This window comes from Ammospiza caudacuta, chromosome 21 (genome assembly GCF_027887145.1).
Source record: "Ammospiza caudacuta isolate bAmmCau1 chromosome 21, bAmmCau1.pri, whole genome shotgun sequence".
Classification (NCBI taxonomy): domain Eukaryota; kingdom Metazoa; phylum Chordata; class Aves; order Passeriformes; family Passerellidae; genus Ammospiza; species Ammospiza caudacuta.
Window position 1 is genome coordinate 10,777,686 of NC_080613.1, and position 14,494 is coordinate 10,792,179.

At 65.0% G+C, this 14,494-nt stretch overlaps 1 protein-coding gene across 1 annotated transcript; it reads left to right on the forward strand.

The window, feature by feature from the left end:
* Positions 1-3,026: 3,026 nt before the first annotated feature.
* On the forward strand, positions 3,027-7,634 carry RNF208 (ring finger protein 208). Its single transcript, XM_058818393.1, has 2 exons — positions 3,027-3,279; positions 4,729-7,634. Exon 2 carries the CDS (start codon positions 5,425-5,427, stop codon positions 6,220-6,222), a length of 798 nt encoding a protein of 265 aa, XP_058674376.1. The 5' UTR covers positions 3,027-3,279; positions 4,729-5,424; the 3' UTR covers positions 6,223-7,634.
* Positions 7,635-14,494: the final 6,860 nt, after the last annotated feature.

The window sequence follows — 14,494 nt, forward strand, 5'->3', positions numbered from 1 at the left end:
TGTGCTTTAACACAAGGCCAACACCAGCTGAATTAGAACAAAAACCTCCTGATTACAAACAGCAAAACCTTGTTCATCTGGGACAAAGGGAATCCACTGGCAGAGCTGCTCCTGCATGTCTGTTTAAGGAATGCTGGACCCAGGACAGCAGGTACAACTGAGCTGAGGAGCAACCTCTGAACCCAAAGGTGTCCTTGGCCTGCTGACAAGGTCTCTGGAAATGGTAAAATATATCAGTGCTGCTTGTTAAACCCAGGAGAGCACCCCTATCACATCAGCAGAGGTCAGAAGGCATCCTGAGGATATCCAGCCAAAATATGTACATTTATGATAACACTCAATGCAATAGGTTTTTATAAAAGATAATGCAACATGTTCATATGCCAAAGTTAGGTGTTAAACCAGGAGTAAGAGACAGGACCCAAAGGCAGAGGTGGCCACAGGGCTGAGGTTCGGTAGGGTCAGCACTGAAGTCTGAGCCACACAGACCCAAAGAGAGATAGAAGGTTTGGGTTTTGAAGGATGAGATTTTTTTCAGTTTGGGTAGAAAGCAGAGATCTTGGTGAACCAACTCAGCAGAGGAAAGGGAAAAGCTCTGCATTGAGCATGCAAAGCAGAGGCAGTGCCATTGGGGCAACAGGAAGATCCCAGCACCTTGGCACAAACACACTCTTATTCAGCAGAAAAAATGCCCAATGTAATTTATGATTATTTTTAAATAGAGCTGTTGCTTAACTCATGGAATAGCAGCATAATAGCACACGGTGTAGCTGGGTCAGCACGGGGATGCCATATGAATTAATAACAGAAAATAGCTCGTGCTCGCTCACTTCCTGCAATTTCCTGTGCTCAGTGAGCTCAGGCGTAAGATCTCAGCTCTTGCATCTGCACCCAGGCACGTTAGCAGGGAAGGCAGGAGCACCTGACACAGGGAGGATGGGGAGCATGGAGGGAATCCCTGTTCAGCGTGTGCCAGGCAGCAGCAGCAGCCTCACATTGATTTCAGCAGTGAGCAGATCAAAGAACAGCACTTAGAGGTGCCAGAGGCATTCAAAAATCCCAAAAATCCCTTATGCACTGAGAGAAACTCCCAGATGAAGAACTCAGCCATTGTCAAGAAGGGACCATGGATTTCCAGGTGGAGTGATGCTGCAGGGTCCCCAGGGAGAACCTGACTCCAGGGTCAGTCTGGCCTGGGAATTGGGCACAGCTGAGCCCTTGGGGGACCCTTGGGGAATCCTCACGCCCAGGCGGCGTTGGTCATCTCTTCCAGGTCAGGAAGAGGCACCTGGGTGAGATTTTTATCATCACTGTGTGGGTGAGAAGATCATCTCTGGGCTGCATAAGGCCTGGCAGAGCTGTGAAATGTGCAACCTCCAGCTCCTGTGTCCATGCCACTGATGGCAGGGCCAGAGGACAGCCAAGGTGTGAGGACAGTGTGGCTGTGGGGACACAGCAGCTGCAGGACCATGCAGACCCCTCCTTACAGGGGCTGGGTCTTTGCTGCAGCAAGGCTGGAGGGTCAGCAAGCAGGGGCTGGGCAGGGCAATCCTCAGGGAGGGCACAAAAGCCCAGGCTCAATCCTGGAGGAATATAAAAAACTAAAAAATAGCAATGGGTGACACGAGCAGGGGAACCCCAGCAGCACCCAAAGGAGCCTGGTGAGCACCCAGCAGCATCCTGCTCCAGCCAGGGCTGGGTTTGGGATCGGGTTTGGGTTTAAGTGTGCACATCCTGGGTCACAGCTCATGGGAGGGCTCTCTGTGGGGTTGTCTGCTCGTTTTGGCCATTTGCCTGTGGGGTCCCCATTCTGGAGGCACCCACAGCAGGGGGAGAAGGCAGCCTGGCCTCTAACAGAGGACATCCGTGCCTCTCACATCTGCAGGAGCCAGGAAGCATGGGCCAGGAGTCATCTGCTCAGGGCACCTTGTGGGGTGTCCCCAGCCTGTGGGGTCCTGTCTGCCTGTGCCACTGTGGGGGTCACACCAGCACGCCCATGGCTATGAGCAACAGTCCCCAGCACTCTGCAGGACCTGCCAGCATTGCTGGCATCCCCCACCCGCCACACTGAGCCCACCGTGTCCCCAGGGTCCGATGAGCCCCTGTGCCCAGAGCCCCGGAGCTCAGCAGGGCCTGGGGGCTCTCAGGGCCCCCTCTGCTCCCCCGACAGCCGCGGCCATGGGTCCCAGGGGACAGTGTGGGGCGCACTGCTGATCTGGCAGTGGGAAAAGCAGTGGTGGGGGAATTCCTGCCTGTCCGACCTCTCCCCATTCCCAGGGGCTGCAGGGGCTGCTGGCAGGGCCCCCCACCCCGACGCTGCCCCACAAGCGCGGCCCCGGCGCCGCGGAGCCGCTCGGAGCGGCGCTGGTGCTGAGTCACCGCGGGCCCCTCGGAGCCACCCGCGGGGCCCGGCCGGCCCGGGAGAGCGAGCGGGCCCGGGGAGGGCTCGGGGGCGGCTGCGGGGAGAGGGGGTGCGGGGCGAGAGGGGCTGTGGGGAGCGGGATGTGTGGGACCAGGGGAGCGGGTCGGGGCAAGGAGGGATGTGCGGGGCGGTGAAGGGGTGCGGGGCGGGGAGGGGGCGTGCGGGAGGGGATGCGGGGCGGGGAGGGGGTGTGCTGGGCGTCAGGCGCTACGGCCGGCGGGCCCCGGCGCTGCTGAGCGAGAGAAATGTGAGGCGGCTGCACCACTGCGGCGGCACTGCGGGCGGCGGCGGGAGCGCGCAGCAGCGCCCGCGCCGCCGGGCCCCGGGAACGGCGGGCACGGAGCCGCCGCTGCCTGCCCGCTGCTGCCCGCCGCTGCCTGCACCTGCCCAGGGGCACAGCGGGGCCTGGCATCAGCCCCCCGCAGCCCGCGCCGCCGCCCGGGGGTGTTGCATCAGCCCCGCGCCCAGCCGGGCTCCGCGGCCGGGGGCGGCGGGGGGAGCCGGGGCAGGGCACGAAGGAGCCCCCGGAGCGGCAGCGGCCGTACCTGCCGGCTCCCCCGGCCGCCGGTCCCCGCCGAGCATCCGGAGCCCCCCGGCGCCTCCAGCCCCGGCCCCTGCGACCGGTCCCCTCCCCGCGCGGCCGCGGCCGGAGCCGGCGGCGGGGCCGGGGGCGGCCGGCCAGGACCAGCCCGGTGGAGCCGCGCCTCGGAGCCGCCAGCATCCCCGGGGAACCGCGCCTGGCCGGGCCAGCGCCGCATCCCGCTGCCTTTCAGATAACCTCCGCCGCTCGGGCCTGCGGAGCCGCACCGGGCACCGAGCGGGGGCTGGAGCGGGACCCCCGCCCGGGGCCAGCGCAGGTAAGGGCGGGCAGGGCCGGGGGAGTCACCCCGCGGGCGTGCGGGAGCGCACGTGTGTGTGTGCGGGAGCGCCGTGTGCTGCGAGCGTGGGGCACGGAGCGTGGGGCCGGGGACTGCGGTGGGAGGCTGCGGAGGGGAGGATGCTGGGGAGGGCTGTGCCACCCCCGGAGTGATGGGGTGCGGGGCGCGGCGGGGGCTGTATCACCCCCGGAGTGAAGGGGATGGCGGGGGCTGTATCACCCCCGGAGTGACGGGGATGGCGGGGGCTGTGTCGCCCCAGGGGCGCTGGGGGTGCGGGTGCCGCGCCAGGGCTGTGCGTGAAGGGGTGTGACAGAAGGAGCGTGGGAACGCGGTGACAGTGCGTGGCACTGCTGACCACCCGAATCGCTGTGCTCGTGGGCGCTGCGGGTGAGTGTCTGTGTGAGAGCTGCAGGCAGAGCCCCGGGGCTGCTGCTGTGTGCGGGAGGGGGGGGAATATATGCTGCTTGCGGGACTCGAGGTGCAGGATATGGGGTGCAGGATGCGGGGTGCAGGATATGGGGTGCAGGGTGCGGGGTGCAGGGTGCGGGCCCGCGGGGGGGAATGAAAGAGGCGAGGCCTCCCTCTGCAGGGCAGGATGCTTGCGGGACCCCAGTGCTGCCAGGGCATGGCCCCCGGGACAGCCCTGCTGGGGCTGGGCAGGGATCCAGACCCCCCCCAGCCCTCGGGCACCCGGGGCTGAACCCCGCGGCCTCGCTCCATCCCCAAGGGCTGCTGCTGCTGCTGCTGTAAGCAGATGGCCCCCTCGGGCCCCCTCCGCTAGGCACGGCAGCGCCCGCCGGGAGAGGCATCCCTCTAACAGGATTCGCAGCGTGATGGAGGAGAGCGCCTTCGCCCTTCTCGGAGGAGAGCCGGGCTGGCGCAGGGGCTGCTGAGGGAGAAAATGGCCTCGGGCAGGCTGCCTGCCTCCCATCCCCTGCCCGCTAACGTGGTCTGTCCTCTCCATCAGCCCCGGGACAAGGGCAGGGAGCTGGGAAGGGGGGGAGAGGAAGCTGGAGGGAGGGATAATAGCAGGGACGGATCAGGAGCAAGCGATGGAGGTAAAAATAGATCCACTGAGCAGAGGAGGGGCTAAACGTGAGAGAAAACCCTGAGCAGAGGCAGGTCGGTGGAGGAACCCCTTCGGGAGGGGCCCTGCAGCCCAGGGGGGCTCAGGGGGACCTGCCCTCCCACCCTCAGGGCAGAGGGGGTCCCGGCATGCCACGCTCGGGGCCGCCGTGGGGATGCCTTGGGGGAGATACCTGCGTGCTCCCGCTTCCGCAGCCCCAGCACAGGGCGGATGCACAGGGCCCGGAGGGCACGGCTGCCAAATTGCCGGGATGCAGGCGGGCAGCGTCCCCAGGGAGCGCTGGCAGCCGGTAGATCCATGGAGAGCCTTGGATCCAACCCCCTCTCCCTTTTCATTTCCAGCGAGCACGAAACTGAGCTGGGGACAGAGGTACCAGGGACCGAGGGGACAAGGTGTGTGCTGTCCTGGCCGCAGCCAAGGTGAGCTGCCCTCTGGCACGGGATGTGCCCCGAGCCCCTGCCCTGTGGGAGCTGCCGGTGACTGCAAGTGGGAGAGCCGGGAAGTCAGAGCAAAGGAATTTGCAAACACATTCTTCAGCGCCACGAGGATCCCACTGCATGTAAACAGGAACAGAGGCCGGCCTGGGGCGAAGTGAGAGCTGCCTCCAGTTCTGCAAGGTCCCCCCTGGACTCACCTGCCCTGGGCAGTGCCCAGCACCGCCATCCCCAAATTAACGCTCTGACTGCAGCTGATCTGCCCTGGGAAGTGGCAGCGAAGGCGAAGAGCAGGGCTGCTGAGTGACTGCCAATGTCACGTTAACATCCCGGGAGGCTGCGGGGAGCCAGCGCTTTGATCAGCCGCCCAAGCGCATCTCGAGGCAGGCAGGATGGCACCGTGAGCCCGCCCTGCCTTCTCCTGCCCGCCCCAGCCGCGCTCCTGGCACCTCGGGGCTGGCTGCACAAGAGGGGCGCGGGGTCCGCTGCCGCTGGCCCGTCTCCCCAGGATGCTCTCCCGCACCAGCCGCTGCTCCCTGTGCTCCTGCTCCGCGGCCAGAGCGAGATTGAAAGCTCAGCAGGCCGCCAGCATGTTTTAGCCTCATGCAGGCGTCCCTCGGAGACCCCAGAGCAGTGGACAGTAATGTGAAAACGATACTCATGTCGTGTCTGAAAGGGCAACAGGTCATCATCAAAATGGAGGCGATGAAGATCATCCACCCGGAGAAGTTCTCGGAGCTTCAGGGGCCGCAGCCGCGCTACGCGCCCGCCCCGCGCCGGGAGCCGCCGCTCGTGGCCAAGCGCGCGTGGCCCTCCGAGTCCGAGATCATCGTGAACCAGGCGTGCGGGGACATCCCCGCCCTGGACACGGCCCCCGCGCCGCTGCCGCTGCCCCGGACTCCGCCCCTGCCGCGGCGGGAGCGCGGCTACCCGGGCCAGCGCAAGGGCAGCTCCGAGGTCTGCTACCACCGGCAGCCGCCGTCGGACGAGGTGATCGTCAACCAGTACGTGCTGCACCCCTCGACGCCCTGCGAGCCCCTGGAGTGCCCCACGTGCGGCCACATGTACAACTTCACCAACAAGCGGCCCCGCATCCTCTCCTGCCTGCACTCGGTGTGCGAGGAGTGCCTGCAGATCCTCTACGAGTCCTGCCCCAAGTACAAGTTCATCTCCTGCCCCACCTGCAAGCGGGAGACCGTCCTCTTCACCGACTACGGGCTGGCGGCGCTGGCCGTCAACACCAGTATCCTGAACAGACTGCCGGCCGAGGCCCTGGCCGCCAACCCCGTCCAGTGGAGCAGCGACACCGACCGCAGCTGCTACCAGACCTTCCGCCAGTACTGCGGGGCCGCCTGCACCTGCCACATCCGGAACCCGCTGTCCTCCTGCACCATCATGTGAGCCCCTCCGCACGGGCACGGGGGACAGCGCGGCCCGTGTCCCCTCCCTGCCACGGCACCGCCGGGGAATGCTCGAATGCTCACCACGCCGAGGATGTGGCACCGGTGTCCTTGCGGGACTCGCGAGGGGCACAGGGGGTGCTGGGACCTGCAGCAGCCCCTGACTCACCCGGGGATTGGAACGCTGGCACGGGGAGGGCATCCACCGGCGCACCCGGGCCCTGCGGCTCCCCTGGCCCTGCGGCGGGCGCTGCTGTGCTGCACCGAGCACCTCACCGTGCTCCTTCCCCGGGAGCCTCTCCCTCCTCTCCCCCCGGCTCTGCCAGGAGCGGACGCTGGGCTCTGGCCGCTGGGCTCTGGCCGCAGTGACGCCCTCCCCATCGCCCCACGGCCGGCAGCAGCTGCACAAGGAGCCCTGGAGATGCACGGTGCCACACTGGGCCACCCTCCCGGCACAGGAAGCGAGGACAGGTCCCCAGCTGCCCCCTCCACCCCCTGTCTGTAAGTTATTTGCCAAAGCTTTCATCTCGGTGGCCACGCCGCCGTGCGCCCGAGTCTCAGTAGCCACACCAAGCCGCCAGCCCGGCCCTCGGATGCCAGCAGACGTGCGGCCCATGTCCTCCACCGGCCCTTGAGGAAAGCTCCACTTTGTCCTCGTTTTGGAGGATTCTTGTTTTTCCCCATCCATCCCCAGCCACCCTATCCCAGGCCACTACGTGTTCACAAAGGCATTGAGCTGTGCCCGTTCTCTGCCCCTCCGCCCGGGTCCCACACCCATGCCCCATGGGATGGCTCAGGAGGGTGGCACGGGGTCCAGTGCCCCAAATTGCTGACTCCAGCGAGGGGATTTGACTGGGTAGGGGGACCAAGGTCTGGCTCCTGCCCACAGTCCCTTTCCCAGAGCAGCACCTCTGCTCTGACCCCTGTGCAGAGGGGCTGGCAGGGCAGCAGCCCCCTGTGCACAGTCTTGCTTTCTCCAGAGCACCTGGAGGGGTAAGTTTGCTGCCAAAAAAAGCAAAAAATACAAAAAAGCAAAATAAAGAAAAAGCCATAGTTTTGGGTGCTCCCATGGGGCTGAGCACCACAACCCAGCATGGCCACGGCACCAGGGGCACGCGCTGCCCAGTCCTGGGTGCTGGGGCTGGGTGAGCCTGAGGGGTCCCAGGACCTACGTCCTGAAGGAAACAGCAGCCCCTGGCATGGCCAAAGCCCAGCAGCCATGCAGGGAGAGGGGCCAGTCCATGCCCTGTGCTGTCCCGAGGGGCGGGCGATGCCGCTGGCGCAGCCCCAGGCCCGTTCTCGCTCTGAGGGGAACAGCGCCGGTACCGTGTCTGTGTTGCTCTGCCAATGCCTCCTGCTGCTGGTTGTGACCATGATCATGTTTTATACCCGGCCTTGTTCTGACCCCATCATTCTCCCCAATAAAGATTATATTGGAACGAAGGCTGAGCTGGAGTCCGGGGCCGCGTCGCTGGGGCGGGAGGGGGGTGACACCGGGATGTGCCCTGGCCCTGCTCCCCCTGTGGCACAGGCTGGGCCAAACCTGGGTTACAGCTTTCCCCTGGGCTGGCACCTCCTCCTCCAGCCTGGCTTTTAGCTCTGATGCAGTTGTGTCCCCCCCTGGGCACCTTGGGGACCCTGCCCAGCCACAGCAAGAGCCCTCAAACACCCGCTGGACGTCCCCTTTCTCCCCAGGTGATGTGGGATACTGGGGGAAGGATGTGCCATTTGGTAGGACCTGCCATTGAAGGGAGCTAGGGAGGGACATGGGTTCCCCTGTTCTGCTGAGGCAGCTGCACTCATGGACTCCCCTCTGCACCATTCCCAGGAGCTGCCCTGGGGCTGGCAGCACCAGCACATGGACCCCACTGTGTGCCCTGAAGGACCCCGGGGTCACTGGGATGGCAGCTCCACAGCTGGGAGAGCCAGGAACCTGCAGCAGAAGCAGCTGGGATGATGAGCCCAGGACAAGGCAGCTCCCAGGGCAAGCTGCACACACTGGCTGGTGTGGGCACAGGCTGGGGTGGGCCCACAGTCACTGTGTGCCAGTGCCAGCCCCCAAATTTCCCTTCTCCAGGAGCAGTCACTGTCTCTGCCCTCAGCTCTGGGCCAAGGTGGAGCATCTGCTTCCAAAGCAGCAGCACCACATCCAGGAGGGTGCAAGGGTGGCTGCAGACCCTTTTTCCTGGTGTGCTGGTTCCCATCCCAGGGGGTTTTCTGTGCCTGGAGAACAGAACACCTCCCAGCCCATGGGTGCTGAACTACAGCACCAATAACGCAGCCAGTGCCACCCTCATCCCCGAGGGTGCTGCAGCTGTGTCCTGTCTCCCTGTCCTCACCAACATCCCCACCCTGCACCCACATTCCTCCATCCTTTGTGCAGCCTTGGCACAGTGTGGGGTCTCCTGGTGGTCACAGCAGCCCCACACTGAGCCAAATCATGCAGCTGCTGGGGGAGCTGGGGCAGCCCCACATCCAGGATGCGCATCTCCATCAGCCCAGAGGCTCAGGCCAAATCCAGGATAAAGAACTCTGACACCCCAAAAGCTCATATTAAATCCAGGCTGAGCATTCTGTCCCCACAGACACTGAAGCTGGTGGGCCAGCCAGAGCAGAGGTGGCAGCAATTTTGCCCTCAGTAGGAATTTACCCTTTTTATTACATAAGGACAAAGGGTACAATGTGTTCTCCCCTACACTCGTGGCACCTCTTGGGCACAGAGTAAATTTAAAACTGCTAATTTGATTTTGAGTTGCAATTAAGGAAGAAATAGGGCCTTTCAGGAGCAAGTTCTGGGTGAGCACCCATTTCTCCTGCCCTATTAACCTCGAATAAGCACTTGCTGGAAGAGGGGCCAGGTTTCCTGCAGAGGACAGGGACACAGGGTGGTGCCAGCCCTTGTGTCACAGATGCAGGTGAATTAAAAGTCTTTCACATCCCCTAAAATGCTCCCATGGCCATTCTAGCTTTGTGCCTCCATGCTAAGTTTTTGAAGATCTCTAAGTCCTACGAGATGCTTAGCATGGCCAGGGCATTGCTGCAGGAGGAGGTTTGGCCAAATGAGAGCAGAGATGTTCCCAGGCGAGCTGGTTCTAAAATCTCCTCATTGTTGTAACATCTGTCCCAGGCTGGGATGAAGCTCTGAGCTCTCCCAGTGTCCAGTTTGGCTCATGGTAGGAGAAGAGATGTGGGGAGTTAAATTGCTCCTGGGGGTGATCCTTATCCCAAATGTCCTCATTTTAGGTGGGAAGGGCCAGGATTGGGCTGGTTTGGGCTCAGCCTGGTTTGGGCTCAGCCTCAGGCATGGGTTTGGGGCGGGGTGTTTGCCAGTCACTCTCCCCAGAGTTAAGAAGCATTTGGACAATGCTCCCAGGCACAGGGTGGGATTGTTGGGGTGTCTGTGCACGGCCAGGAGTTGGACTGGATGATCCTGATGGGCTCTTTCTAACCCAGAGCATTCTGTGATTCCTTGAGAAACAGCTCCTGCAGCCTCTCGGTGCCTGGGGCTGTTCTGCTCCTGCAGGGGCGGTGGCGGCGCTGGCAGTGCCCTGTTGGTCCCCATGGGGTGTGCCCAGCACCCCCATGCTGCCCCATGGGTGGCACGGCAGGAGCAGCTGCCCCTGGATGCCAACAGGCGAGCGAGGCTGTGCCGGGCCATGGGGAGCTCCCCTTCCCTCTGCAGGGACATGGCCGAGCACCAGGGCCGAGCCCTCCTTGGGGACACGGAGCCCCAATAGTCCCAGCCCTGAGCGGCGGCTCCAGCCCAGGGAGCTCCGTGCCAAGTGCCAGCTCCGTCTCACAGTGCATCCCGCGGTGACACGGCCATGGTGGCGGCTGTGACAGGGTGATGGTGGCAGCAGTGACACGGCGATGGTGGCGGCTGTGACGGTCCCCAGGGCAGGGCTGGGGAGGCACCGCTGAGCTCCGGAGCTCCTTTCGGGTCAGTCCAGCAGAGTGCTGTCCCCGGGCTCCTGCTCACTGCCAGCTTCGTGTCCCCTCCCCGTGCTGGCCCCAGGGCTGGTGGCACTCTGGTCACACTCCCGAGGGACACAGTGTGGGGACATCTCCCCAGAGGAGGGGCAGAGTGCAGGAGGGAAGGTGCTGCTGCCTGTGGTGCAGCTGGGACGGGGATGCCTCTGGCCAGAGCAGGAACACGCCGAGCTGCAGTGGGAGAGGCCAGGAGAGAATGGGCAGGTCCCTGCAGGGATGGGGACAGCCAAGTCACTGCTCTGGGGACACCACATCACCTGGTGCCAGCAGGTGCCAGCTGGGGATGCCATGGAGCATTTGGGGTGGTGCAATGGGGTGTCACGGGCTTGGGAGAAGGGACAGGGCTGCAAGTGGGAAGGTTGGGTGGGTTTGGGGGGGCTGTGCTGGAAGCTGTGCCCATGGCAGGAGCATCAGCCCTGGGTCAGCCCTGCCAGCCCCCAGCCCTGCTCACCATTATCCCAGGCTGCTAAATATAACCCAGCTGTGGGAGTGGATACTGCAGCCAGGCTCCACATGGCCCACAGGGTCCACCCCACCCCACAGCCCCCAGGGACCCCCATTCTTGGTGGATGGAGGTGCCCTTCAGCTTTCAGCACCCAGAGGTGCCAACAGTCAGCACAGGGAGCACAGCAGGGCTGGGGGTGTCCTGTGGGGGCAGCTCTGGCCTGGTTCACCCCAACACCCCCATGCAATGTAGGGCAGGGGCACGAGGCTCCCCCATGGTGACAGGGCCCCACATGGTGACAGGGCCCCACACGGTGACAGGGCCCCACATGGTGACAGGGCCCCACATGGTGACAGGGCCCCCAGATGGTGACAGGGCCCCACACGGTGACAGGGCATCCACATGGTGACAGGGCCCCCACATGGTGACAGGGCCCTCCCATGGTGACAGGGCCCCACACGGTGACAGGGCATCCACATGGTGACAGGGCCCCACACGGTGACAGGGCCCTCCCGTGGTGACAGGGCCCCAGATGGTGACAGGGCCCCCACACGGTGACAGTGCCCCACATGGTGACAGGGCCCCACATGGGGACAGGGCCCCACACGGTGACAGGGCCCCATATGGTGACAGGGCATCCACATGGTGACAGGGCCCCCAGATGGTGACAGGGCCCCCACACGGTGACAGTGCCCCACATGGTGACAGGGCCCCCAGATGGTGACAGGGCCCTCCCATGGTGACAGGGCCCCACACGGTGACAGGGCATCCACATGGTGACAGGGCCCCCACACGGTGACAGTGCCCCACATGGTGACAGGGCCCCACATGGGGACAGGGCCCCCGGTGTCTGAGCTCCCCCTCCCCACAGGCTCCATGGAGCCAGAAACGCCCCAGCCAGGGCTGAACTGGCACTTCTCCTGATGGAGCTGCTCCACTTGGTATAAATAAATATTCCTTGGTGCCACCAGGGCTGGGGGGACCCACCTGCTTCTGCCTGCTGACCTGACCCGTTTTGGGGTGCCCTGCTCCTACCCTGTGCTTCAGCACTTTGCCAGAGCAGCCCCTGGCAGCGCAGATGGTCAGTGGCAGCAGTGTCCTGGCAAAGCCTAGAGCCCCAATCTCTGCCCTCCTGGGCACAAGGACAGGGGTTCTCTGTGGGGCTCTGTGGGCACAGCAGTGCTCACTGGCTGCTCAACCCCTCAGCTTCTGGGCAGGAGGAAGGGGAAGAAGAGGGGGGTTGGCACCCTGTCTCCCACAGCCACAGCCCTGGGGAGGTGCCCAAGGGTGTTTCCAGGGGAGAAGGGCAAAGCCAGGACAGGGGGATGGTTGCACAAGCCCAGCACAGCCAGGCAGGACAGGGCACAGCAGTGTCACCAGCCTCCAGCAGGGCTGAGCTGAGGGGACAGAGAGGGGGGACAGCACAGCGAGGGGGAACTGGCATGGGGTCAGCACAGAGCCTTGGCAGGACACCCAGAGGAGGCCAGAGTGACAAACAGACTGCTGCAAATTCCAGCCTGTGGAGGTGGCTGTCAGCACCCCTGAAATGGAATCCTGGCAGGACCTCGAGGGTCTGACAGCTTCCTTCCACCCACCACCAGCCCCAAGGTGGCTGAAAGCCTGGGAAGATCCCCATCCCTGTCCCCCTGGGGAGCAACAAGGGTGCAGAGCTGCCACACTGTGACCCAGCCATACCCTGGCTGGCGTGTGGCCCCCACGTGAGGCTGGCAAAGGCAGAGCCCAGACCCTGCTCAGCCCTGGGACACTCCTGCTCCATGGCAGGGCCCGTGTGGGCACAGCCCCAGTGCCCCTCAGCAGAGGCTCCTCCACCCGTGTGTGGCACTGAGTGAGCCGTGTTTGCTCACTTATCTCCCCGAAGGGCACGGGCTGAGCACGGGCTGGCACGGCTCGGCAGGGGCTGGGAGGTGCCATGGTGGAGCATGCTCCCCTCGTAGGTGGGGGCACTGGCTGTGCCCATTCCCTCCTTGTGGCACTGCCAGGCCCCAAGGGGACATGCTGAGACCGAGCGCTGAACTCAGCTGGACATGGCTGTAGTACAAACACAGGTTGTATTTTCAGTGCATGCTGGGGGATCCCAGCCCCTTTGTCCTGGGAGCAGCACAGCAATGTGCCTGGCACAGCAATGGCACAGCCCGTGGCACAGCAATGGCACAGCCCGTGGCACAGTCCATGGCACAGCAATGGCACAGCCCATGGCACAGCCCGTGGCACAGCCCATGGCACAGTCCATGGCACAGTCCATGACACAGCCCATGGGACAGCAATGGCACAGTCCATGACACAGTCTGTGGCACAGCAATGGCACAGCCCATGGCATAGTCCATGGCACAGCCCGTGGCACAGTCCATGGCACAGCCCTGCTCTGCCCGCAGAGCCTCTCTGGTGCCCAGCCCCAGGCAGGGATGTGCCCCACTCCATCCGCCCCCTGGCTGCGGCAGCGATGTCACCGCGGTGCAGGTCATGCCCAGCTCCAGGGTCGCCTCCCTCTGCTCCTGCTCCTGCGCTGCCTCCCCCGGCCCGGGCTCACGGGCAGTGCCAGGTGTCCCGGGCACCAGGGTCACAGGCCTGCTCCCCGCTGGCACCGCGGCCGCGGGCACAGCCGGAGCCGGGCTCCTCTGGGCTCCTTCCCCACGCACGCTCAGCCCGAGGGCACAAAGGCAGCGCTATTTGTCGAGGATGAGGAAGAGCATCACCATGAGCAGGATGGGGAGGAAGATGAGGAGCAGGCTGAGCATCTCTGCGGCCAGCAGCAGCGCCAGCAGCACGAGGTAGCAGCAGCGGCAGCGCCGCTCCAGCCGGGCCAGGGCGCGGATGAGGCAGGGCGGGTACCGCACGCAGGGCAGGCAGCCGAACATGCGGCTGGTGTGGAAGCGCACCTGGAAGCGATGCTCGAGGGCGCCGGCCAGGCCCGGGCGCCGGGGCGGCAGGGCAGGGGGCCGGGGGGTAGCCAGGGCTGCGGGGGAGCCGGGCTGGGCGTGCAGCAGGAGCAGCTCCTCCTGCAGCTTGCAGATCTCCCACTCCAGCATGGGCGTCTTCTGGCGGCAGATGGGGCAGCGCACGCGGCCGAGCTCGGCGCCCGTGGCCGTGTCCATGATGGCGCGCAGGCAGGCCCGGCACAGCCCGTGGCTGCAGTTCAGCACGGCCGCCTTGTGCCGCTGCTCGTCGTAGGGCTCCGTGCAGATCGGGCACTCGTCCTCGCCGCCCGCCAGCACCGGGCACGGCTCCGCTGCCCCCGCCCCGCCGCCGCTCGGGGCCTTCTCCGCCTCGCCGAAGAGGCTCAGGATGGAGCTGGAGACGCTTTGGGAGCCGGGCCCTGGGCTCTCCCCGCGGGGAAGGTCCTGCCCCGCAGGCAGGGAGGCACCGAGGGCAGGCGGCGGCTCATGCCCGGGCAGGAGGGGCTCCCTGGCATCCTCCGTCCGTGACAGCTCCCAGCATCTCCAGGCAGCAGCAGATTCCTCTCCACAGCGTTGGAGCGGCTCCCCGGGGTCCCCCGACCCCGCGGTCTCGCTCTGGTCCCGCTGCCCGGCACATCCTTCCCCACCGGCTGCCGGCACCGGCCCGGGCTGTGCCCCCTCGCCCGCCGCCGGCTCCATCGGGGCGGCCAGAGCAGCCACCCCGCTCGGTCCCCGCCCGCCGGGTCCCCTCGGGGCTGGGTGCGGGACGTGGGCGCTGCTCCAGGGCAGGAGAATCCTTCAGCAGGGCTGCCCGAAGGGTTTGGAGGCAGCAGTGTCCGCACAGAGTCCCGACATCCCTCCGGGGCGCCTTGGGGCGCCCTCCCAGAGCGCTGGGTCAGGAACCTCTAGCGCCGGGTGCAGCC